Below are 26,597 nucleotides of genomic sequence, written 5' to 3' on the forward strand. Positions count from 1 at the left end.
TTAACCAACAGTATATTAAGGAGGATTAAATAACCTTACATTAGGATTCACATGTGCCATGTCATGAGGGATAATAAATTTTTACAATCTCCCACTTGGCCATATGACTAATATTGTTTTAGACTCAATAAGGTTAACATTAGGTGCACAAAAAATCTAATCCATCCTTACTTTAGTTTGGTCATCACAAGTACCACAATCAAACAACCTACTAGTTTTGAGTCATGACAGTTGTCTAAAAAATCTAATCCATGTACCATAGAACTAGCAACCTGTTCAATCAAGGTTCATAAATAAGAAGTATTGTCTAAAATGGTCCAACAAAAATGTCTTTTGTCAAAAGACTATTCTCATTGTCATTCATCCAATCTTATATATACGCACGAAATTGAAAATAGGAACAAATCATAAACATATTCAATGACATCTCAAAAATATTTAATAACATAAACAAACATTATGCAATCCATAAACAGTATGGGCACAATGGGTTACAATCAAGACCCATTCTGTTAACGTGTTCCTTAAATGTCTTTGGTGGTAAAAGTAATACGAATGTAACTGATGCTGAATGAATGCTTTTATTAGATATAATATTACATCTAAAACGAAACTTTTATACCTTGGAAAATCGAAATAATTTTCCTCTGATTTCTTCAAAGTAGTCAAAGTGCCTGGTATCGGACTCCGTCCAAGTGGGGTTGACAAAGCTTAGTCAGCCAACACATGTTAGCAACATATGAAATAGGTTGAGACAAAAAAAATAAATAAATAAAGAAAAATGAAATCCAAAGGCAGAGAACAATCCCCCACTGATGGATGAATTACTTGAACAAAATTCGCCATTACCTTTTTTTGTTTGTAGGCATAATAAACATCATCACCAGTCGTGGAATGTGGAACAGACTAATTGATGTATGCAAAAATATCTTATATTATGCAAGTATGCATGACCCAAGCTGTATTTATATAACAGAAATAAACCTTTTAACTGTTGCAAAAATCTTCACCAATGAAGTTGAACCGACTTTGAATCTTCTAAAGAGGAAACAGTAGCTGTCTCAGACCTTGTTGCAGAACAAACACAAGATATCTGCAGCACCCAATCACCCAACCACAAGGTCATGGGTTAGGTCATCCTCCTCTGACGTCGACGTCTATATATGCGTGTGATTGGTGGCCTGTGTCTGATGTCCCCATCAACTCTCCCGGGGTGGGAAAGGCTCATAATGCACGTGCTACGTAATGAAAGACTTTGACACCATGAGGAGAGATAATTATCAAAAATTACAGCATTTGTTATGCAGATCCAATGAAGGATATGCATAAATGGGGGTGGGTGTGTAACCTTAAAGGAAATTGGGTATAAATATTTAATATTCATAGCAAATTTGACATGTGGTATCCTGCTCAATTGTAGCTACAAGGTTTTAATTCCAGATAGAATTGTATTTTAAATTTCACTTTTGTTTATCAAATACATATAGATTTCAGAGATTGAGAGGCAACCTGTTTTCATCAACACATACATGCGAAAACTTTTTACCCTACATACGAATCCATGGTGATTAACTAACCTTGGTTTCTGATCCAACTTGTCCACAACGTGGCTCATGGCATGAACAATGATTTTCTTCACCTGTTGTTTCAAGCAGAACAGCAATCAAAACCTCAAACACAAGATTCAAACTTAAATGTTTACAAAGAAACTATTTCACATTATATAATTATCAAAGCAGAAAGTCAATCAACCGAATTGCGCTGAGCTCATTCCAGAATGAAATTAAAGTATATGCACACCCAAGTCAATACTTATCCGCATAAGCATCATTCAAACATGGATGCTGCAATTTTGCTACAATTTATCAAGAAATTGAGCACAGCAACAAAGTAGGCGCTGGTGCATTAATCACACTGCATACCAAATGATTATATGTAACACAGTGGAGGTAGAATCATGGTAGAGGACTGCCGGAGGATAAGAGGTGATTTCTGGTGCCAAACAGCTGTGGTTAGCTCAGAATGAGGGGAGGGGTATGAGAAGTGACGGATCACATAGTTGTGGTTGTGGGAAGAGGGGGAACATTGTGATGGCAACAATAATAGTGATCCGCAGCAGTAAATGAATAGTATTACTTAGGTTTCTTTGTTAACACTTGCGTGTTTTATTAAAAATAAAGCGATAAGACCCTTAATGGTGATATGTCTATAAAGAATGAGCGCATTGATATCAACAATCGCTGACCTAAGGTATGAAAAGGTCAAAAGTGAAACAAATAAGATCTAAGAAAAAGCAGTAGGATAACAGGATCTATTTGAATTTCGGGAACCAAATTCTCAGCATTTTTTCATGAGTAAAATAAGAAACCAAATTCTCAGCAGTACTCATGAAATATCAAACTAATTGCACCACTGTACAATAAACTCATCTGGAACATGCCATAGATAAATGCAATGACATACCTCCAACTTGTCCTCTTTAGCCCTATGATTCTGAGGAAGTGTACGGAATTCCTCTGTCAAACGGATGCACTCACCAATATTTTCAGGTGAGACAAAGTCTAGTGCAACCTTTATGCATGACTGAATAGAAGAAAAAATTTAAATCGGTCAACATATAATTTATTTGTGCATATGGAAACAAATCTATCAATGGAAATCAATTAGAGCAAGGGGCATTCTCCACTAAACCATTCCATTCCAAGTTGATGCTAACGTGTGTGCATTTGGCAGAATGAATCTTTGTATAAAGCCTATCGTTAAGAAATATGACACAGCAGAGTGAAAATACATTTATTGGTTTACGGGTGATTGTACATTGGGTAGGAAATTCATCATAATAAAACTACTACAACATATACATCATAATTGACCACAGGATATTCAAAAAAAAAAAAAACAAACTCAGAAAATGACATAGATGCAAGAAATACCAACAGTGTAATTTAGGAGTAAAACATTTCAAGCATACAAATGCAATACCGATGTAACATTTGACTCCGCCTTGGATTCAGGTACTTGGCTGTGGGAATGCATACATGTATAGTTGTGCATTTGGACATACGCATATGCATGTGAATTGAAGCATCTAACCATCAACACATGTTAGATTTACAGTTGAAGAGGCGAATTTTTTGATGAACAAGTTGAAAAGGGGTGAATATAAACCATGATAAGAAAAAAATTAAGAAAGCAATTCCTATGTCAATCCGAAATCTACAAGGCAATTCCATAAGGACATCGATTTACATAATGTTAGAATGAATATATGGATGTCTAGAATGGTGCTTAATTTTCCAAGGGTATGAGGAGTGGCATGTAAACCTTCTAGGAGAAGGCTGTGTGTCCTACTGAGGTGTCCTATAGCTGTCAGAATATTCCCGTACAAACATCTATAAATAAAGGAAGGGGCTACAAATCAATTACTATTTCATAGAATTCGCTACATGGTATCTGAGCACTGCATTAGAATAATCATGTATAGCAAATAAATTCTTCATTCTTTTTCCTTCCTCTTTTCTATTTATTTATTTTTTCTTTGTTCTGCAACAAGTTTGAAGGCTTTTTCTCTGTTCTTCCGCACCTAGGGGTTGGAGGCACTGACTCATCATCACCATAGCCATGTTGGTTGAATGACACCAACGTTGCCATTGTTTCCCTCACCAAAGCCATGAGTGAAACTTAAATGTACTTCACCCGTGCCCCGAGAAGCTAAATGGTTCAGGTCAACTGTGTGGTGTTGGTATTGGTGAACTTGGCCTGTTATTTTGATGGTTGCAGTCGTAATACTGATTGAAGTCTACACAAATTCGAATCATTGAAGAATGTCTGTTCCAAACTCTTATTATCTTGTTGAAAAGAGAATATTCAAGGGAAACTTGATAAGTTCCTGTTACATTGTTCACTCCAAAATATAATTCAATTGCATGGCCATAAACCTCTTTGGGAATCCAAGAAAATAGGAAATTTGAAGCTCCACAAACCAGGTCATGATCTGAGCATCATCCTGCTCCCAAACGTTTACAGAACTAGGTCAGAAGTAGGTAGATGAGCAGTTAAATGACTGCCCTTTCCTTTACCACTCAGGAAAACCTCAACTCGTTTGACCCATTGAATATACTTCCATTAAGCTTAATGGAGGTTATTTGAGCTGCACGCCAATCAGGAGAAATTACTAAACTTGACTTCTTCCCCAAGCCAAGAACTTACTCCTGAGTGTCTCATCTCCCAAAAATCCCGAGAAGGTAGGATCTTACCCAGTTAGACCAAATAGAATGGTCACCGTCTAAGCAAATATGCCAGATGTGTTCGAGCACAGCCACTCGGTTCCAAACCTCAAAATTTGTAATCCCAAGACTACCCTCATACTTGAGAAGACAAATACTTGCCCCAAGCAACCATTGCCCCAAGACCAAAGAGAATGGTCACTGTCTAAGTAAATGTGCCAGATGTGTTCGAGCACAGCCGCTCGGTTTCAAACCTCAAAATTTGTAATCACAAGACCACCCTTTTGCTTAAGAAGACAAATACAAACCTAGGCAGCCATTGCCCCACCGTGGCTGAGGTCACTCGCCTTCCGCAAGAGACTCCAAAGAACTTGCTCCACCTGCTTAGTTACACTTTTAGGCAAAATGAACAAGAATGACCAATAAGTCTGTATGGCAAAAAGAAAGAAAATAATCAATTGCAACCTGACTGCGTAAGACCTCCAAGATATGGAAGGTACTAGGAGAAAATAGTTTTGACAAGTCAGATCATTTTCTCTTGTTCGGAATGGCTTATAAATTGGAGATAAGCATGTGGACCCACTCCACTCCCCAGGGAAAGCATGGAAAGAGGGAGCACGAAAGAGCTCATTCGACCAGCTGTAGGAATGGAAGATACACTTCATTTTTTGTAGCCATTAAATCCCAGATTCAAAGGGACTTCAATGCCTGTTTTGGGGGGGATCCGCCGCTCAATATCTATAGCAAGCAGCTGGAAACCTCCACTTTTTTTCTTTTTTTTTTGATAGGTAATATCAAGAAAGCTATATAAAAAGTGTAGGTGCACCCAAGCATAAAAGAAGTATACAAAAAGGATAAAAAAAAAAAAAAAATTTAAAAAAAGAAGAACCCGCAAAAACCCAACACCACCAAGAACATAGCAACGACCAAACTAGCCCACAAAAAATCCCACAAACCCACAAGGACCAAAAACCCTCCCACCCGAAGTCCAAAAGGGAACTCAACACTACCACATGTGAGCCTTGCCTTTCCCTCGCCAATCAAATGTATATGCATCGCCACAGTTAACGAAGCTCTTCAAATTAAACAACTCCCTTTTGCCCATATACTTAGGCCGAGCAACCTTAACTTCCCAATGAAAATCCTCTTCAACAACATCCAGCAGCGCCAAAGTCGGATCCTCATCTTTGTCACAATCCAACATCCAATCTAGGGGATCGGGGAAGAAATCATCCTCTCCTTGATCCCACTCAACAATCTCCTGATGGAGGGTAAACATCCAGAGGTTAGGGGGAATCACTATCCACACCATCCCAAAGCTCACCTCCCTGATCCCACACAACGATCTCTCCAGAAGGACAGAAGCCTAATGGCCATTTTTGAGATTGGGCCAACCCATTCAACCTGGAATCCTCCCCCTTAACAACAACCACCATAGTTGACGACGAAGCGACCGACAACTTAGGCGAGGGAGGAGGATTATCTTTCATTGATGGACTAGGATTAAGAAACCCTCATCATAGTAGACCTTCTGAGGATTAGGCTTCAAAGGAGCTGCGACCCCAATGGAAGAGACTTTCTCAGCCTTTGAAGACGCCTGACCGTTAGCAGCTTCTGACGATAACTGTTCAACAAACCCAGCAATAGGCGTGGATTGATACTGCACCTGCCGAGCACTGAGAGCCTCCACTACCTCAACAATAAAGGAATCTTTCATCGGTGCTCCTCTAGCTTCCCTAGCTCTTCGGAAGTATTTTAGAGTCTGCTGACTCTTGTACACTGATCGGACTAAGGGAGTCCCACTCTCTGACAACTCCAAAAGCAAACAGAGTCAATCTCCTCAAGCAACAGCCCCTGAAGCAATAGAAGGAATATCTGGCAAGACAACCAACTCAGAGAAGTAAGACGGGCCCGAAAAGCACAAACCCACACTGCTCACTTAGGCGTCCCCAACGACTGCCGGACACTCCACTGCCAAGCCCTCTTGAGTCACGTCCTTGGGGCCGGGATCCGACACAGAACAACAAAAACTGAGACGGGGCTAGAAATGTGAACCAAACTTCCCTCTCAAGGCAAAACAGGAAAAGAAAACGCACTGGCTACCGAGACGGGTCCAGATGGGTGAACCAAAACCATTTTCGAAATGGGATCCAAAACGGGACCCGAACAGGAACCCAAACCCACATGGCCCAAAAAATCGCCCCTGTTCTGCAACCCTTTGGGCGTCAAATCCAGCCCAACGACGAGGCCTTCAACCAACCTAACTAAGGCCCGATCCAGCTCAATTCGAAGAAGCCCTAAATGAGACTTCACCCAATCCTCTGTCCTCTTCATCCTCAACAACGAATCTGCCGCCGCTAGGGCTGTTAAGAGAGCAAGCCGCTCGCTCGCGAGCTCGGGCTCGACTCGCATAAGCTCAGCTCGAATATTAAATGAAGCGTTTCATGAACATGAATCCTGGCTCGAATATTAAACGAAGCTAGTTTGACTCGATTCGGCTAAGCTCGTGAGCAGCTCATATAGGCTCGAATTGGTAGTTATTCACATAATTCCTCATATTAATATTAAAAATTGATGATTTTTTTTTTTTTTTTTTTTCTTCTAATAACATCATTTTATAATAAAATGATGTATATCCTCTCTTTTAGAAACCAAGTTCCTTACTGTATTGACTCAGCCTTCATACTCTACTAGCCAGACTAAGCAAATGTTTATATGAAAGCTGACTTCTTGACCCGTTTAGGAGTACTTGAAGTTTAAATTTATAATAAAAAAATAAATTAATAAATTAAATTCAATATAAGAGCTAGTTCATGAACTAGCTCGGCTCGGCTTGACTTATTATGAGCTCGAGCTCGATTTTTTAGCTCGTCTCAAGCTCGAACTCGAGTAAAATTTAAACAAGCCGAGCCCAAACAAGAGAAGCTCGCTCAAGCTCGGCTCATTTACACCCCTAGCCGCCGCCAAAGGCTGTACCGCCGGCAAAGATGCCTCAAGAGGACCGTTGTTCTTCGGCGAGATTTGCTGAACCTCCAAATTGTAGCAGTCCCCTACAAAGTGCAGCTCAACTCCGCCATGCTCCGCCTCAAAACAGGCTGACCTTGGAAACACATCAAGGGGACACGAAGACAGAAGCTTCAACCCACCAACCGTCGATCGCAGCACATCCACAAAGGACCATCCAGAAACAAACCTAGAAGAAGCTCTCGCCTCAACCTCAAACTGCTTCCCCAACAAAGATGGAAACTCAGAGGCTACGGACCCAACCTTTCCACCCTGATACGCTAGCATCTGTCTCATCTCACCCACAAAACGACACCAGCTCCACCCATCTTGGCCCTCTAGAATCCAAATAATCCCTTTACTGGACCGTATATTCCTTAACCTGAGATAGAAATGCCACTTCCACCATAGCCACTGACCAGACAGATCTCTAAAGACCCACAATGATGACCCCAACAAAGCCCTTCCTCCTTTCCTTTAATCAAAGATTAGAGGACCCAACCTTCGTCATAAAGCAAAAGGCTTTTGCTTCAACAGAGAAACAACGTTCCATAACTACCACATTCACCGGACCGATCTCCAAGAGCTCGGAGACATAGGCGCGCACCCCAAAGGCTCTAACTAGAAGGGTTTGAAAAACTTAGGATAACACCGGGAAGAATAGACGGATCTGAATCCTAGCATGCAGCGCTAAAGGCCACCGCTAGGGCGGAAGGGAGGGGGGAAAGAAAAAACAAAGGAAAGAGAAGAGAGCTTTTTTTTGTTTGTCATATATGAACTCGGAAAACTAAAGATAATGCAATTAACTCATCACAAAATCTAGACTGAAAAGTAAATCCAAATACTTTTGGGGCTACCTGAAAGCAGTAAGTTGGTCAAGTCTCTCGTCCAACCTTCGCCTTCTTCAATGGACAAGTTAAAGCGTTCAATGGTTCTTGGACCTACTACATTTCATTTTTCAAGGTTGAACTTGTTCAATTGAAGTTGATACTTGCTACCCTTCCCTTGTTCAAGAGAAAGCAAAGATTTTTAGCAACCAGCTCAAACAAAAGTGATTAGCCCCTTGATCAATTGATTGGATCGAAGTACAAAGGGGGTTTGAGTGTGAGATCAGCCCAAGACCAAGGCTGTGCAGACTCCATGAAAACCAGCAACCACATCCAACACTAGAAGTAACAACCAGCAAGCCGAAAATACAATCCAACAACAAAAGATCAACCAACAACTGTCAAATTTCAGCAAAACCAAACAACCAGTACCAAGAAACCAGCAAACAACAAAGGCAAAAACAAGAAACTAAATGTGCTAGATGAAACACGTGAGACAGAGACTAGAAGTACCTGCCCTGACTAAAACTTAGTGTATAACTACCAGGAGTCTGAATTTGGACAAAGTAGGTCAGGCCCGAAATCAGAACATTCCAGTTTAAATCAGAATGAACTGACCAAGTGTAACACCCTAGACCCTCCTAGGGTAACTTATTTAAGTTGTTTTAGTTTTCCTTAAATTGTTGTGTTAGTTATTTGTGTCATAATCTCTTATAATTCGTGGGTTTATTAAAGGGGCATGTGAGAGGGCTGAAAAAGAGTTATAAAGGACAAGAAAGTCAACAATTTTTACGTCAAAATCCTAACAGAATCTGGCCAGCTGTTTTTTTTTTCCAAAAAGGAAAGTTCCCTTTGTTAAAACAAGTCCTAATTGTATGCCAACTCCTCCCTCTTTTTTTTTTTTTTTTTTGGTGGAGTTGTTTCCCAAGTTATTTCAAAAAGAAAAGAAGTCAATTTTACAAGGAAACCTGAATATTTACTGCTGCCAGATTGTACTCAAAATAACCTATTGTTATTGCCTGCAACCCTAGCTCAAAAAAACTAATTTTTTTTTCAGCCGTCAGTTTACCTTCTATACTGCCAACTCATAAATCCCACTTAAAACCATAAATTTCCCCTTCAGCCGCAAGTTTTATAGCCCCATGTACACCCAACGTGAATTCTAAAAACTCAGTTCTCTTTCTCCAAGCTAAAACCTAAAAGCCTACTACACACAAACTCCCTCAAGGCTGCAACCACAGAACAGGTTTCTCTAGGTTTTTCTCCAACTTTTCTATTCAAAACTGAAATTCAGATTTCAGATGCCTATCTGAAATTTCTATTAAGGTTTAGTTAGCAAACTTAGCTCAATGTAAGGTTTAGTTCCCATTTGTCAAGGATCCATCTATTTTAGACTTTTTACTGTGATTAGAAAAATGAAAAGGAGTGTATCGATGAACAGCTTCCTTATTTGTGAGCAGATCAGGAAAAAGAAAAAAAAAAAAAAGTTTGCTTGAATCTAGATTAGGGTAGTAAATTGTATGTTGTTGCCCTATTTACTTTGGCGAAAATAATAATGGCTAGTTGCTAACCGTTACTAGACATCATGGTGACTTTCTCAGCGTCATTTGATATGGTACGCTTCTGCAAGTGTATTTGCATGACATTGGGACTCATTTTATGCATATAGTTTCTGGCCTGGAGACTCTTTGACTCAATGATGAGGCCAAACAAAACGACATTGGGAAAACAAAATGACCACAGAATACACTTGAGACACTTTCTACTTCAACTGGCAAACCTAATCTGATGCAAGCAGTAACCCCACTGCAACAGGCAAACTGGGCCATAAGATGATAATCAAGCCGTAAAGCAATGTTTAGTTTTTCACTGGAATGGGTGCACCGAACATGAATTACATTGGGGTAAAGAAAAGTGAACATTACTAGATGAAAAAAAGAAGCTGAATAAGCATATATAAACCCACCCACTTCCAAAAATTCTCTAATTTCACACATATAGGCCATCCTTTGTCAAGCTTAGAAAATAAATATGCATGACAATTGTATTTCGAGGGAAAAGCAGCACAATAACAATGTATAGCTAATAACTAGGCACTTCAAATTCGTATCCTGTTTTCTACAAACTAGGAAAAAAAATCATGATCAACTTGCTATACCTTTAAGTTCCTTACTTGATGAGGACAACCGGCAGGAATAAAGACAGCATCTCCAAGTTTTTGGACGAATGTCCATGGTTCAATTCCTATATTATAGCATAGTAGCACTAAATTATGATCAACAAGAGTTAAAACATGATAATGATAAAAATAAAAAATAAAAAGGGACTGCAACATTCAATCCCCATATACATGCATGTGTGTGTCTAAAGGGAACTGACCATATTCTTCCTTGAGCTTCCTTTTATGATCCAAAGTGAGATAAAAGGTCTGATCATGTATAGGATGAATAACCTATACCATCAAAAGTTATGATAATTTAAATTTAAAAAAAAAAAAAAAAATCTAATAAACATTTCTAATCACACGAACATACACATGTATATACATAAAATCAGTTTTAATGACTGAAACACCAGAAAAATAATGCCAGTCCTAACCAAAGTTCATGAAATTGATCTGCAATTTTTCCACATACTGACTTCTTTTCTTTATTCCGCTCTCTGACTCCATCACTGCTATATCCCACAATTTGTAGTATCCAATTCAGATTTCCCATGGTTCTCTTCTATACAACCAGATAATAGCTATTTTAAAAGATTAAAGAATATTTTTCTAGAGAAAATGACATATCTAGACTTGTTTCAAAAAACGTAATATCATTTTTAGGTATTTTTAGGATGACTTAGTTTCCCTTTCAACCAGCAAATTTTACTTACTACAAATACTTTGTCACCTGCTTGCAGTATTTCCAGTGAATAGGGTTATTTGAATCATTACAAATCACAAAGTAATGCAACTTCATTTCATTAAAAAAAAAAAAAAATTTGTAAAAATGAAGCATCCGGTGAGCTCAAAACCCCAACTTCATCATCAAATTATTACAAGGGGAGAAGGTGCTATTTGAAGTTAAGCTCATTCACAATGTCAGGATGATTGACTAAAAGAATAAGGGTATGTTTGTTAAACTTTTCAAAAACACTTCAAATTTCAAAAACAAAAACACACTCAACAAATGATTCATTTTGCAAACACAAAACTTAAAAAAATAAAACACGAGACTTCTAAGAAAACTTTTCGCACCTTTTAAGAAATTTGTATTTTTATTTTATTTTTTAAAAAAAGGTACTTATTTTTGTATGAGTGAAGACAAACTTATTAGGGAAAAGTCCACATAAACAAAAATGACCCTAATTTTTTTTCAATAAAACAAAAATACTCCAATAAATTCCAAAAAAGAAAAATAATTAATTTCCACACCATTGTTTATTGTTTTTTTAAATTAGTTTAGTTTTTTTGAATTTTTTATTTTAATTTTACTAAGGGTATTTTCGTCATTGAGAGAGACATTGACAATTTGGTAGTTTGCGGGGACATTTTTCCAATTGAAAGTTTGAAGTGGACATTGTCAATTGAATGGTATAGTTTGAAGAAGGCATGCCCGGCATGTGGACTTTCCCCAACTTATTACTTTACATAATAATAATAAATAAAGAGGTGGTCATGCAGCCACTTCCTCTCATTTGTTGAGAGTGGCCAAAGTAGGACATCGCAGCCACCGCTGTGTTTTTAATATCTTATTTTTTTATTTTTTTTAAGTAAATAAAAAGTCATATACCTAAAACAATAAATGTATTTTCTCAAAATAAACATGTTCAGGGATTGTTTCTTTGAAAACATAAAACACTTCTCAAAAAGTTTACCAAACAATTTTTATTCTATGGACCCCACAGAAAATATTTTCCAAATGTGGACCCCACCAAAAACACTTCTCAACTTTCACAACTTTCTGTTCTATCAAAACATTTAATAAACATAGCCTAAAATACTCTTCGTAATTTTATCACAACCAATATAAAGCAACAATCATCAAGAAGTACTAGTTAACACTTCATCATAATTTGAAAGGAAAAAGGTCCTAGCAAAATTATAATCATTGCCTGACTGAGTTACCTGCTGCAATGGACAACAATGAATGTGCCTAAATTCCCTGAAGTGCTTTTTAAGATATTCCTGGAGCTTAGGAACATCTCGTCTCCGAAAAATGTCCCACAAGGCACCACCACCCTCAGAAGCTTCTAAGCCATCCAACTTATTTCTAGAAAGTCCGGGACCACCACTCCCACCATTGTTATTTTGATCGACTTCTGCCTCAGTCTTTTCCAGCTCTGATCCCCTTGAATATTTCTCATTCATTCCAGTATCACCAGTACTACCAACAAGTTGAAAAATAGGAACAGCAAGCTCTTCAGTTACACCTTGGTTTTGATCACCAACTTCACTACATTTGTCATCATCAGAAGTAATTTTACAACATTCACTATCAAAAATATTATTCTCAACTTTTTCATCCCCAGCCTTAATATTTCCATAGAGTTCACTTTGGTCTTGCTCAAAGTGTTTCTTTTTATTCTTCTCTATTTCCGCAAGATCCTCTTCTTTAATGGTAACTTCAGCCATATGTGTCAAAACATTTACCTGAAAACGTGAATTTAAGAACAAAAAACATTAAAACATCAAAAGGGAAATACAACCACTACAAAATGCAAGGATTAAGAAAAAAAAAAATGAATCAAGTCACCAAACTCAACAAATTTATGATTAAAAATACGAAGAAATAAAACCCTGGCCTGAGACAGCCCAGATGACCTAAACTGTGTTTTGACACTTGATCTTGATGCTCATTGAAACCAGAATAGATGTATGTGCCTAACAAACTTAAAACTCAACACCATATTCAATTTTAATGGCTTAAAAAATGTGTCTGCTATAAAATTTAGACAATTAAAGCATGGAATCAAATCATAAAGCATTTCCGATGGGCAATAGTTGTCAGAGCCGTGCAGGGTTCACCTAATGCCAGCCTTTACCCAATTCATCTGGTCATTACACATACTTCCTTTAACCTTCCATTAAAATTAAAAAAACATATCCATGCAGTACCCAAACCATACAGGCATTTTCCTGTGGGAAACACAAGGTAAATAGTAGAAGTTTTCAAAAAACTCAAACATACCGCATCAGACATATCACAATGAAGTTTAGTGACTGAGTCTCCACGGCCAAGTTCCTGAGCAACTCCATAAGCAATATAGGTCTTGGGACCCATATCTGGCTTTAGAGTTTTCTTAGGCAATTTGACAACAAGGTTTAGAGGACCCTTCTGTGGATGGGTATATTTCTTAAATGGCAAGCAACAGATAAACTCAGTACAATGACGAGGCAAACGTTCTTCAAATAAATTAGATGGCGGCCAATCCTTCAGTTTCAGTATTTGGGGCCATCCACCAACACATCCAACATCATTATACCCAGTAAAGAACTGGTGGATATTGATAGGGCCCTGAAATTCATCACAAGAGTTCATATCACAAAGCAAAATCGTTACTGACTGAAACAACTTTTACTTACCATATTCAACCTGGATGGACATGAGGAAAAATAATTATTAAAAAATCCCAGAAACTCTTAGGAAGCAGAGAAAAGTTGAAACAAATTACCCATTAAATACAAAGATTAGGCATTAACAATCCCTAAAGTGAATGAAGATCAGATGGAAACATGGTGGACCTAAAATTTTCAATTAGAGGCTGAAAGGATGGATAAGATAAGCAGTTATCATGATGTTCCCTTCAAAATCAATCTAAGGAGGTAGCACGTGCAGCTGCTGATTCTAGAGTGCTAAGTATTGATTGTTAATGATATGGGACACTGTTGAACAATTTGCAAGACAGTGCTTCCTTTTTTTTACTTATTTGGATTAAGAAAGACAACTGTACTCAGCCCTTTTTTATTTCTTCCACATCCAAAAAGCTAATATTAGGAGGCATCTGGAAACTGGATTACTGTGTTAAAAAAAACTTAGGTAAGCGCCCTGATAATAAAATCAGTTAGAATATTTCAAGAAAGAAAACCTTGTAGCTAAGGATCTTTCGTAGAGATTCTCACTAAAAATGATAAAGAAATCAAAAAACAATAATTAGACACTAAACATTACATCAATAATAAGCAGTTAAACGTCTAAAAGTAAGATGCTTTCACATATAAAAAAAGATGACAATGAAACTAACCTCACACCAATCCAAGCAATCAATGGCCTTAACTTCCAAATTTCTACCATGCTTGATATGTTTCAACTGACGGACTGCACGCCACATAACCAATGGTTCCCAGCTTAAACCAGATGCAGATTCAAGCACATTACTTACGATCACAGGCTCACCTCTGCTCCAATGACACTGGAAATGCTTCAAATCCCCATGGCGTATATCTTGTGCCCTCGGACAATATAAATAGTTATCATCGGAATCTTCTCGAGAAGCCGCTTTTCTTAACTTATCATTGCTTAGGTCAACGTCACCCACCGAGTTGAAACACAAGCACCGTTGTAAAGGAATTGCAGTCATATCCATAAGTTTGTAAGTTCTGGCTATTTCTTCCGCTTTTCTCACCAACTCTGAAACCAGGTTTTCTGAGAACACACATTTTAATTCTAGAACACAATGACCACAACCACCCATGTCTTTTGGGGCACAAGGAATGCTACCATCTTCTTTCGCTTTCCACAAAGCATTTGGCTTCACATGATCCTTAGGGCTCTCAGTAGATATTTTCACTTTTTTCTCCTCTCCACCATGCAAATAGTCAAATCCCCGGTCAATATACTGCATAATCACCTCCTCCTCACCTCCCTGCAGGTGTCCATCACGAATCTCTTGGCAACAGATAAGGCAGAGATCAAAAGAACATCTAGGACAGCTTCTGTGGAAATCAAAAATAGAAGTTTTGCAGTTGTTGCTGAAAAGGCAAGAGGTAACAAGGTAACATTAAAGAATTTATAAAATTATGGAACAAATGGAAACATAAATCATTTCTGAAAAAGAACGTACCAGTATGTACGCTCATCAATAGGGCAATCTGCCTGTTTTATCTTTAACTCTGGCAGTGCCAACCCTGCCAAATGAACATTCAGTAACCAAACCCAAGAATACATCCAAAAAATAAATTTTAAACTCAGTAATACAGAGCAACAATGAGTAATCAAAATTAACATATGACACAAATCAAGGTGTAGGTTATAGCATTCAGCATATGACACAAGCCAAAAAATAAATACTTCTCTTCAGCCAGTAAATTAGGAATGTTTGCATTTATGAGAAGTCAATCTTCTGGTTACCCAAACAAGGAGAAGAAGAAGTGAGTCCTCCGATCTAAACAAACTAAGGAAATCTTTTCTCTCTTCCTAACTAACTAACAAGATTTGTACCACAGATGAGTTTCTAAGCTTATTTGACAAGGACCGAAGGAATATACTTTGTATTTTAGCCTCCATTTCCTTCTCGATCATTTGTTCATCATTAATCCGTCTCAAAAATGGAAGAATTGTTTGTAGCACATACTTATAACACTCGATTTTCTCATATTTACTGAAATTTAATTCTTTGTTCTTCAAATTCTGCAGCAAAAGATAAAAAATTTGTCAATCTTCACAAACACGAAATAAATACATAAAAATAAAATACCACCAATTCATGAGAAGTGAGAGGGAAAAACAACAAAAGAAACTAACTTTAATTTTAGAATTAAGAGGTACATCCAAACGCAAGCAAGCTTTGCAATTGCAAATTCCACGACATACTGGACAAGCTTCAGCAATTGCATCCTCTACTGTATTAGGATACCTATGAAACACAAGAAAAATAGTATCACTAAAAGTAACTAAAAAGGCAGAAGCTCAGGATTTTTATGAAACCGCGAAATTAGTTCACAATGGATGGTTCATTTCAAGATTAAAGCCATATGTTTCTACCAAAGTGCCAAGACTAGTAATACAAGTTAACCACACCAATTTCAACATTGAACAAAACCTCCATACTAAGAATAAAAGAAAGAATAACAGCCTGGGAAAACTGACAGAAACAGAGAAAAATGAATTTATTTTTTGGTAACTCGGATACATTTTAACAAATCTATCACAAAACAAACATAACAACAGAAATAGCAATCACGCAACAGATGAGAGACACTAAAAGACAGGAAGAGTATGCCATCTTACAAATGAACAAGTAACAAGAGAAAAACTAATTTAGCAAAAAATACAGATAAAAAGTGTTACCATCTATTCAAGCAGGGGATACAAAATCGTTTCCTCTTACAAAGCTTGCACCGAACAACCCGGCCCTTATCATTCCTCTGACACTGATGGCACATTAAGGACTTGTCTTCAATCCACTGTCGAATATCCAGAGTGAGAAACACAACCAGGAATTAATTGATGACACTGCTGTAGTGAACAAGAAAGAAACTTACCTTGGAATCCCGCTTTGCATGTTTTGGCCTTCCAGTTCCAAGAAGCTTCTGATCAACACCTTGGCCCCTGCTTTCGTCATAATTCACCTTCTTGCCGAAATTTCTGAGTCTCTCTTTCACAGGAAGCCAAGCTTGAGACGGAGAATCCCGGTTTCCGTCCACTTTGCCCTTCTTCCGACCCTTCCGACCCTCCCTTTCCTTGTGCTCGTTGTTCACCGCTTCCAGACCTTGTTCCGAGTCCGGCTGAGCAGCAGAATTACTTTCTCCGGGTATCTCCGTCTTCTTCCGCTTCCTACCAAGCGCCATCACCAAGAAAGAAACAGAGACGGAGAGGTTTTGAAACAGTTATTTATAGAAAGCGGTGGTGGTTTGGGGGGAAAGTAGGGGAATACTTAATTAGGAGCAGCACAATTTCCGGAATTCATCCGGAAAACGTGCAGCTCCGTGGCACTTTAGTAATTTACCAGCGTTAGGGTTTTCTTTGGAGAATAATAATAGTACTGGTCTACTAGAAGTAGAATAAGAATCCATTGAGCCTGAGGCGTCAAATTGAAGTGTTGCACTCTTGGCCTTCCTTGCAAATCTCTCGGCATGTCTCGGTTTAAGGATTAATTAATAATACTTTTGTTATTCTTTTAATTTAATTAATTGCCCTTAAGCATCCATGTTCTGTATCAAATCCAGCATGTTTTAATTAAGGAATTATCACTTTTTTTTTTTTTTTTTTTTTTTTTTTTGTAAGAAGGAATTATCACTTTTGGATACCTCATCGGCTCATCAGTTTCAAGGATTTTTTTTTTTTTTGGCATGTATATTTTTCAACTCATAAAATAATAATAATAAATTCGTAAGTACCGTAAAAATGACGTTTAACCTTTAAAATTGTGAGTTTTCAAAAAACACATCATTACCTGCAATTTAAAAACACAAATTTTCTACATTTTCAAATCGCAATTTTTTAAAAATACAATCCTAAATGAAAACTTTTTGCAATTTGGTTTAAAATCTCAATGTCCTGCCTTTGATGGTGGCAAAAAAGGGTCAGTAGCTTCCCGCAAATACCGGTAGTGACAACTAGTAGAAGATTCCGACGAATTTTGAATTTTGATGACTGGCGACAAATTCCAACGAGAACCCACAATACAGAACGAAATGCGAGAGAGTACATTAATAACGAGAAGCTCAAACTTAAAAAGTAGTTTATAATATTTTTTTTAAAAAAAAACCAAACAATTTAAAGAAAAATTTTCTGGTAACCAAATTTTTTTGGGTTTGAACACAATTTTTGGCCATACCAAACACTAAAAAATAGAGATAAAACAACATTATTTAAACGCCTTCAAAGGAAAAATAAATAAATAAAATAAATAAGAAAAAAAAAAGTACTGAAACTTTTTATTCTAATTATTTTAATGTATGGATATCTCAATCAAATCAATCATGAGCTTTACACAAATGCCAACCTTTTTTAAGGTTTTGGAACAACAATTTAAGATACTACAAACATACATAGTTTGAGTAGATCACTGATTATAAATTGTAATCAATGGGAAAGGGGGGGGGAGTAGCACTTTAGTACATTGCAAGAGTGAAGAAGAAGAAGAGATAGAGCACTACTAGATGGCTGTGACAGAAGAATACAATAAAATCAAAGCCAAAATGGTAATCTGTGTAACATTGACATGAATTGCTATTTCTTTTAGTTGCCATTATCATTTTGAAGAAACAATAATAATAATAATCCAATCTGCAGATATTTGCATAGTCAACCACCCATAAATCACACTCCAATGTTATTATTGTCTCAATTAGAGAACTTTGCAATCAACTTGTCGACATGAATTATGATATCATCTATGCGAGGGCGGACTGCGGCCTGGGGCTGAAGCATCCACGTCACAAACTGGTGAAGAGCTTCTGGATATTGAGCCTTAGGTCCAACCGGCCACTTTACCTGTGCATTTACAATGGCCAACTGTAGGCTTCCTCCAGATTCTCCAAGCGCATATTCAAATGGAGATATCCCATACCTGTAAATAATCACTCAGCCATCACAAACGGCTACAATTTCTATATACCGAAGTTGCTTAGCAAATGTAGCTTTGCTTTGACAGGATAATTAAAAAAAAGCCTTTGAGATCCCTAAATAGAGCTCAAACAGTTCAACAAGTTCCCAGTAATGACACGATGTATAATAAAAAAGCTGCTCAAAATCAGATATCGAGTAATAGTAATCACAGCAAAAAAGGAATGGTCCTCACATTATTGCATACAAAGTGCATCCTAATGACCAAATATCAGTTCTCTCATCAATGTCTGCATGGCTGGGGCAATCCCACAACTCAGGAGCTCGAAAAGGAGCCGAACAATGCTCAGATGCCCATTCCTACACGACAAGCAATGAAATCACCATTAGCATAGTAGAGAATCCAAGGGTTGATTGGGGCGAAAATTGTGCTCAATTATACAGATAAGTTTTAATTATAACAGCAAAGGTCCAACAGGCTGGCACTGTCATAACAAGGGTACAGAATATGCAATAAATTTTCAAGACATTAGAAATCAAGAGTGAAGGACTTAATCTGTAAGGCAAAATGTTTCTCTTGATGAAATGATATAAACTACAAAACACACACATATGCAAGTGTCCATATATGAAGTTTATTGTCAAATTTACAAGTAATGCTCGAAAAAATGAACTTAAGCATCATGATTATTAAAAAAAGAAAGAAGAAAGTGACAAAACAAGCACCTGCAACTGTAGCGCCTCTGAACGAGAACGAATTTGCCTCCTTGCAGGTCGAGCACTGCCAAAGTCCATTAATATGGCAAGAGGTGGTTGTCCTTTCCTGTGAGTTATAAGAACATTACCAGGTTTGACATCATTATGTGCATATGGAGGATCTAAATTGTGCATATGCTTGAGTCCTGCACAAAGCTGTGAAATTGAATTTCTTAGTTAAAATGCTAGTGACGCATTTAAGCAAATTCAGAAGCAATTTATGACATCAATATATCCAAAAACACTACATATGTAAACTATAAAGAGAAAACATAAAATTCATAAATGCCTCTAAGAGAAAACATCCATATTTCTAACATATCTACCTTGAGCAGAAAACTACCAAATGCGACTCTCAAATAGAAAATAACCAAATTTCAATAATTGCCACCATGGAGTTAGAAGATGTCTGAAAGAAGATGGAAAACATGGCATTGATAAGAAGGATACCTTAGGCAGTATCATGTTTTTATTTTCTTCTCCAAATACACATTCCATGGAAAACAAATTCTCTTGAGCTAAGAAAATTGAATTGTAGTAGGAACAGTATTAAATGAAGTAGGGGGAGAAATAAAAGAAAGAAGTAATTTTATTCACCTGCCGAAATATATGAAGAACATTTGAGGTAGAAAAAACCTCCTTTTTAGCTTTCATGGCTTTGGAATTGTCCAGTAACGTTCCATCCAAATGAACTGGAAACAACAAGTATGCTTCATGGTTCCTAGATCCTTCTTGTGTAGGCTGTGATCGAATAATATAATTTAAGACAAATACAATATTTAGAACAGAAATGGAATTGCATATGAAGAATATTGGACAATGGCTAGTCCTCCCCCCTCCCCCTTCCACCCCCCCAAAAGTAACCACAAATGAAGAAAAATTATATAAATAAACCATGTATCATTTCTCAATGAAGCAGGTAACAACACTACTTAGATAAACATTGACCCAAAGATGAGAAACAAAGTGCTCATTAAGTTAGGTTAATCTTCCAAACATGCCAGATTAACTCCAAGTTCCAATTATTAAAAAAGTAACAACAAAATCTTGTATGAGCAAAAGTTTACAGGATATGTAGCAACTGCGTAACATGGTATGTTACTGTACTGATCATGACATACTAAAATAGAGGATTAGCATGATATCTATTAGAACATACTGAAGCATGAGCATTACCGATCAATTATAGGTAGAATAGCTCTTGCTTTAGATTTGAATCGCATAAAATTTTAGCAGCACTTGTTAGGAAATGAATAACTGCCCATAATCTAGATAGCAGTTTGAAACTTAAAAACTCTAGATCCTGTTTTAATTGAAACGCTCAGGTGGCTCTCTCTACCAAACGGTAAATCTAGATAGCAGTTTAAAACTTAAAAAACTTGTCTAAGCACACTATAATCATCCATGCCCATGAGATTAAAATATATATAAATATGCAACTCCAGGACTAATAACTGCCAAAGCATTACAATGTTTCCTTAAATTTAAACATGTTCCAATTTCTTGCAGCTCAAGGACCAATGTCAAAGCCAAACTGAACCATCACTAGTTTTATACTAAAGCATTCTACCCAAAGCAACAGTCATATACCGTTTCTCTCAGTGTATCTGTCCAAACTTTTATTTATAAAATTACAAATAATAACTAAGACAATAGGTATGAACAACCATTCCAAGTAATTACCTTAACAGAAATGATAGCATGATCAAGAAGTGGAAGTAGATTCGGATGGCTGAATAGCGATGAAACACGGATCTCCTCCCTGACCAACTCCAACTGTTCAGTATTCTGAATAAGAACCTTTTTCATTGCATAAGTGCCATCATCTGCCCAAAAAAAATAAAAAAATAAATAGAAATTGGAAAAAATATATTTTTGCAATCAACTGCCTGACGAAAAAAAAATAAAGAACAAGAAAAAATGAAATAAACTATGATAGAGTATTGCCCAGTCAATCTTGATGGGGCCTTATCACCAGTATTAAACTATTTGACTCCACTAGTTCGAATTAAATTGAGAGATTGTCTATCTTATAGATTTATTTTAACGGTTTTGATCAACAAGCATTCTCACCAATATATACTGAAAGAAATAGGTGGGACCCGTCAACATTGATGGGGCTGCGTTACATCATAGTTTAACCCATACACTTACATGCAAACATATCTAAATCTTAACATGCCAACATATCTAAATCAACATGGAGATTATTACGATAACCCGACTTCACCTAGCCACAATCCTATCCCATAGTTGTCCCCAAGAGGTAGCTCAATCGGCTAGGACCATGCCTAATGAAGCAGAGGTCACTAGTTCAAATCCCCCTCTCCCTCTTGTGCGGACATGTCAAAAAAAAAAATTTTTAAAAAAACCCCATCCCAAAGTTGGAACATCGACAACACAGAAAAAGAAAGAGCAAGAACGTCATATCCCAAATCTAATGTAATGAATGTATTTATGGATTGAAAGGAAAGCATCCAAAAATGATTAAGTTCATTTTCACTCGAAAATCAAAGCCTACAAAGTTCAGAAAGAAGAGAAGGTAGACACATCTATAAATCCAGAACCGCACAATTCTTAGAACGCGATTACAAATAATCAAATTATATGAATAAAAATAGTATACCACCAAATCTCCTTCCAAGCTTCATAAATTACATATTGATTATGTACACCAACCATAGAATCCCAAATACAGATAAAAGAAATAACGAAGAATAACAAGGACAGCAAAACCCGAAAAATTAGAAAACATGAGGATGCAAGGGCGCAACATTCCAACATCTAATATCATAGAAAGTGCAATAGTTCCAACATAATTCCCATATCACAGTTTTAGATCGTCAAACAAAAATTCCAAAAGGCCAATATTTCAAAATTGAAATTCACTCAAATTATCCAATTGAATGGCGAGAGTCAATCAGTTGTGAGCTCAGTCACTGAAAAAACAGTCAATTCAGATTCATAACTCGATGACCCAGATCACAAAGTCCCAAAACAAAACCACTAGTGAGCTAATGGAAGCAAAAAAGAAAACCATTTCAGATTCACGCCTAAATGGCCGAGATCACAAAATCCCAAAAATTGAAACGTAGAGAGGAAGGAAGAGAGGGATGAAACCAGAGAGATGGGAGGGGTCCTTGACTTTCTTAGCCAAGCCAGCAGCAGAGGCCGAAGCGGAGTCAGAGAGCAGCTCCTTGACCAGGTAAACGTAGGCGAACCCGCCCTCCCCAAGCTGCCTCAAGATCCTGAACCGGTTCTCATTGATCCACACGTCTCCTCCCCCGTTAACGGCGTCGTACAGGGCATTCAACCCAGAGAATGAGCACCCCATCTTCTCCTCCTCAACCTTTTTCTTCTTCTAATGATATGAAATCAGGTTCCCAAACAAGAAATTCTGAAGACCTGATTTCATGTCAATGAATCAAGAGAGGGAGTTCTTGTACGTTTTTTTTTTTTTTTTTTTTTCCCTTCTTGTTTCTTGTTTTTATTTATTTATTTTTTCCTTTTTTGGTTTTTTAATTCAAAAGATGATGGGTGTCTCTCCCAAGTTTCACTTCTTGGATCTCTCCAATCTCAACCATACACGTGAATTTGTTTTTGTTTTTTTTTTTTTTTTTTGAGAATGTGAATTTGTTTTTTTAGTCGGATCATGTTGGTTCAGATCAGTTGGCGGGCCCCCTTATGCTTAATCGTCAAAGAGGGAGTGTTCCCACACGATTTAAATTGTAGGTCAAATGCGCAATAAATATACTTGTGTGTTTGACAAATTATTTGGCAAATTCTGTTTTTTTTCTTTTTTTTTAAGGGGAATGTGGGGTGTTTTTTAGTTTTTTTTTTTTTTTTTTGTCATTTTAATTGTGACGTGACTTTTAATAATAACAATCAATGTAATTTAAAAGTGAATATATATAATTTTTTGAGAGAAAAGTGAAAAGATTTATTTGGCAATAAGAAAAAAAGAAGTTTTGAATTTTTCTTTTTAGAGAAAAATAAAAATTGGTTGATATGATATGGAGGTGAAAATTTTTTTGAATTTTTTGTGAGATAAAAATGAAAAAAGTTGTTAAGAAATGTAAAAAAATAAGTTTGACTATTTTGAAAAAAATAATAATAATAATAAAAAAGGTTGTCAAAGGGGTTCACAATTGTTGTGTGGGTTAAATACTTAAAAACCTCATAGGGTTTGGACTATTTATTTTTTGCTCCCTAGGATTTGATTTGTATCACAGAAGGTACATGTGGTTTTCATAAAGACGGAATGGTATCTCCATTAAAACTCTGTCTAAAACTTAACGACGTGTCACGTCAGCACCAATTAAACGTTGACATGTGTCATGTAATCAATTTTTTATTTTTTATTTTTAAAAATTTTAAAAATATATTTTTTCAAAAAAAACATAAAAATTGGAGGTGGCCATAGCGACCCCCTTGGCCATTTCCACCCCCTTTTGGCCATGGGGTGGCCTGGCCACCACCATCTGGCCGAATGGTGGGGGGGGGGGGTGTTGAGCCAACTCCTTGGCGCCACAGGGGTGGCCGAAACCACCCCTAGTGAGAATTGGGGGTGGCAAGGGGTGCACTAGGGGCAGTTCGACCACCCCCTTGGCTCCATAAGGGTGGTTTCGGCCACCCCTTTTGCACCAAGGGGGTGGTTGGCCACCCCAAATGGCCAAGGGGATGGCCCCAATTTTTTTTTCTATGAAAATGTAAATTTTTTTAATTTTTTTAATATTTTTTGTAAAAAAATTAATTACATGACACGTGTCAACGTTTGATTAGTACTGACGTGGCCTTCCGTTAAGTTTTCGGACTAAATTTTAACGGAGATACCATTTTCTGTTTTTATGAAAACCACATCTACCTCTTGTGATACAAATCAAGCCCTTGGGGGCAAAAAATAAAGAGTCCAAACCCTATGGGTTTTTTAGTATTTAACCCTTGTTGTGTCTTCCTCTACAACACTCTCCTCGTTTCTCTTTTTCTTCCTAAAAAAATACCCTTTATCCCTTCAATTTTTACTACATTTTTACTTTTACGTCAAATGTTTAAAAATTGGCAATATATTCTAAAAAAGTTTTAAAAAATTACAATTTGACCCATTTGTTAGTCATTTCCAATTTTTTTTTTTTTTTTTTTTTTTCACGAAAAATGACTCACGTGTTTAGTCTTGGTCAATGCCCCAAAATTTTTTTAAAAAAATCATGTAATGAAAAAAAAAAAAAAAAAATTGCTTTTAGGGACCATTTTTAAAAGACAAGAAGCAAAAAAAAAAATTTTCTCCCTTGTTTGTCTTCAAGCTGACAAGTTATGGTATATGACATGACCAGTGGCGGAGCTAGGAATTTAGGTCAAGAGGGTCAAGAATTTTTTGATATAGATATGATAGGGGCTCAACGGAGACCCATTTAAGACCCAACTTTTAAAGTTGAACAAAAATTAATTTAAAATTATAAATAAATAAATAATTTAGTATAATTTAATTATTGTTTTATGTAACTTACAATTTATTTTGTCATGCCTTGCCTTAATTTATTTAGTTGTCCTCAACGAGTCTTCATACTTTGAAATCAATGCATGATTTATTCATTGTTGATAGTCTTGAATATATCCTTCTCAATGTGCATGACCAGACAATCATTCATCTACTGATCTCACATTTTGTTACGTAAACGATTTTTAACAATATTCATTGCTGAAAAGGCTTTTTCAACAATTGATGTCGCAACTGGTAAAATCAATGACAATGTCACCAATGAATAAACCAATTGATACACGATATTTTTTTTCATCTCTATCATATTCTTAGCAAGCTGTCCAATTCCTTTGAGTGTTGTGAATTCATTACTAGAACGCATGTCAATGATATATGTTTCAAGTTGGTTGTTCAATGTGATAAGTTAAACTACTAAAAAATCATTTGGATAAAATTGAGAAAGACAAAGTAATTTCTCTTCGTTAAATGCAGCAAACAAGTCATATGGACTCAAACACGCAACACAAAGTAATAATTCAAAATTCGCCTAATTAAAGCAACTGTTAAGTTCTTGGAGTTGCATGTCTATAACAGAATAATAAAGCTCTATAACGATGTGAATTTTTCATATTTTGAGCTTTTCATCGTGATCGAGGTTGGTACAGGTCATCCATATTTGGGACAACAATTTTGTTTTTGTTACAAAATACAAAAACTTCTTTACATAAAGACTTTCCATCAATCTTCTCTCATAGCTTGTAAAAGCTGCTTTGAAACTTCAACTAATTTCATTGCATTCAAATATCTTGATTTTTTTCGCTATAATACTTGAGATAACTCATTTGTAATCCCCACAATACTTTTCATCAAATGTAAATTGAAAGTAAATTCAAAAGTCCGGAGCGATTGAATTGGTATATTTGCTTCTACTCTTTGTTCAGAATATCAACCATATTCCATAATATTTTCAACCGCACCAATGATAGAAGAAAACATGAGAAAAAGGCTAACAACTACACCATAATGAGAACTCCAATGCGTATCTCTAGGTCTCTTTAGATTAATTCATTGATTTAAGCCAGTACTAGTAGACATTTCATTATTTTGTAATGCTTCTACAACTTCAACATCTCGTTTTTCTCGAAGTGCGTCATGACGCTTGTATAATGCTCCAACAACATTATAAATATTATTAACCAAGCTAAAAAATGTTGCAATTTGGATGTGATTTTTAGCAACAGCAACGAAAGTCAATTGAAATTGATGTACAAAGCAATGAACATAATAGGCAGATGAGTTATCATTTAAAATAAGTGTTTTAAGTCCATTCAACTCACTTTGCATATTGCTAGCTCCATTGTATTCTTATTCTCGCAATCTACTAATACTTAAATGATGCTTACTAATTATTGACTCAATTGTCATCTTCAATACTGTAACTGTGGTATTGCTGACATATATAATGCCTAAAAACCGTTTAATTACATCGCCCTGCTTATCTACATAACGCAAAACGATTGCCAATTGTTCTTTAAGAGATATATCATGGCATTCATCAACTAGAATAGCAAATGACGGGTCTGCAAGATCTTTAAGAATAACATCTAGAGTTTCTGTAACATCCCGATATTTCTCTTCTTTTATCTTGTAAATAAATCGAGTGTTATAATAAGTGTTAAAATATTCATATTTTCAGCTCTTAACTTGCATATTTTAATCCTTTGGTTTTAGTTAATTAGACAATTTTAATTCATTTTTGTGTTCTTCATGTTTTTACAGGCTTTTGGAAGAAAATGAAGTAAAACTAGGTGATTTG

At 36.5% G+C, this 26,597-nt stretch overlaps 2 protein-coding genes across 5 annotated transcripts; both read right to left on the bottom strand.

Annotated features, from left to right (window-relative positions):
- Positions 1 to 421: 421 nt before the first annotated feature.
- On the bottom strand, positions 422 to 16,853 carry LOC132166066 (lysine-specific demethylase JMJ25). 4 transcript variants are annotated; one of them, XM_059576820.2, is made up of 13 exons: positions 16,524 to 16,853; positions 16,330 to 16,445; positions 15,784 to 15,895; positions 15,528 to 15,669; positions 15,104 to 15,167; positions 14,285 to 15,011; positions 13,231 to 13,557; positions 12,168 to 12,692; positions 10,436 to 10,508; positions 10,230 to 10,300; positions 2,464 to 2,583; positions 1,578 to 1,639; positions 422 to 1,253 (listed from the first exon to the last, which is right to left on the bottom strand). In XM_059576820.2, the coding sequence occupies exons 1-13, from the start codon at positions 16,827 to 16,829 to the stop codon at positions 1,130 to 1,132; spliced, it is 2,769 nt and encodes a 922-aa protein (XP_059432803.1). In that variant the 5' UTR covers positions 16,830 to 16,853; the 3' UTR covers positions 422 to 1,129. The 4 variants fall into 4 exon arrangements, with proteins under 4 accessions (XP_059432803.1, XP_059432802.1, XP_059432801.1 ...); XM_059576819.2 differs by having other exon boundaries at positions 422 to 1,238; positions 10,215 to 10,300; XM_059576818.2 differs by having other exon boundaries at positions 10,215 to 10,300.
- A 1,295-nt stretch (positions 16,854 to 18,148) lies between these two features.
- PK3 (serine/threonine protein kinase 3) lies at positions 18,149 to 22,765 on the bottom strand. The gene is made up of 6 exons (XM_059577508.2): positions 22,426 to 22,765; positions 20,989 to 21,131; positions 19,903 to 20,046; positions 19,276 to 19,461; positions 18,785 to 18,909; positions 18,149 to 18,553 (listed from the first exon to the last, which is right to left on the bottom strand). Exons 1-6 carry the CDS (start codon positions 22,637 to 22,639, stop codon positions 18,328 to 18,330), a joined length of 1,038 nt encoding a protein of 345 aa, XP_059433491.2. The 5' UTR covers positions 22,640 to 22,765; the 3' UTR covers positions 18,149 to 18,327.
- Between the last annotated feature and the right edge of the window lie 3,832 nt (positions 22,766 to 26,597).

Source organism: Corylus avellana, chromosome 11 (genome assembly GCF_965113065.1).
Source record: "Corylus avellana chromosome 11, dhCorAvel1.hap1.2, whole genome shotgun sequence".
NCBI classification, from domain to species: domain Eukaryota; kingdom Viridiplantae; phylum Streptophyta; class Magnoliopsida; order Fagales; family Betulaceae; genus Corylus; species Corylus avellana.

Bases quoted from the DNA above. Each gene is read 5' to 3' on its own strand.
- LOC132166066 (XM_059576818.2), bottom strand. From the start codon at position 16,829: ATGGCGCTTGGTAGGAAGCGGAAGAAGACGGAGATACCCGGAGAAAGT. The intron at 15,012-15,103 runs GTACGTTCTTTT...TTGCCTTTTCAG, and splicing joins ATTGATGAGCGTACATACTG to CAACAACTGCAAAACTTCTA. The intron at 2,584-10,214 runs GTATAGCAAGTT...TCTTCTATTCAG, and splicing joins ATCAAGTAAGGAACTTAAAG to TCATGCATAAAGGTTGCACT.
- PK3 (XM_059577508.2), bottom strand. From the start codon at position 22,639: ATGGGGTGCTCATTCTCTGGGTTGAATGCCCTGTACGACGCCGTTAAC. The intron at 21,132-22,425 runs GTTTCATCCCTC...TTTTTTGGGCAG, and splicing joins GGACCCCTCCCATCTCTCTG to ATGATGGCACTTATGCAATG. The intron at 18,910-19,275 runs GTGCTTGTTTTG...CTTGTCGTGTAG, and splicing joins CAGAGGCGCTACAGTTGCAG to GAATGGGCATCTGAGCATTG.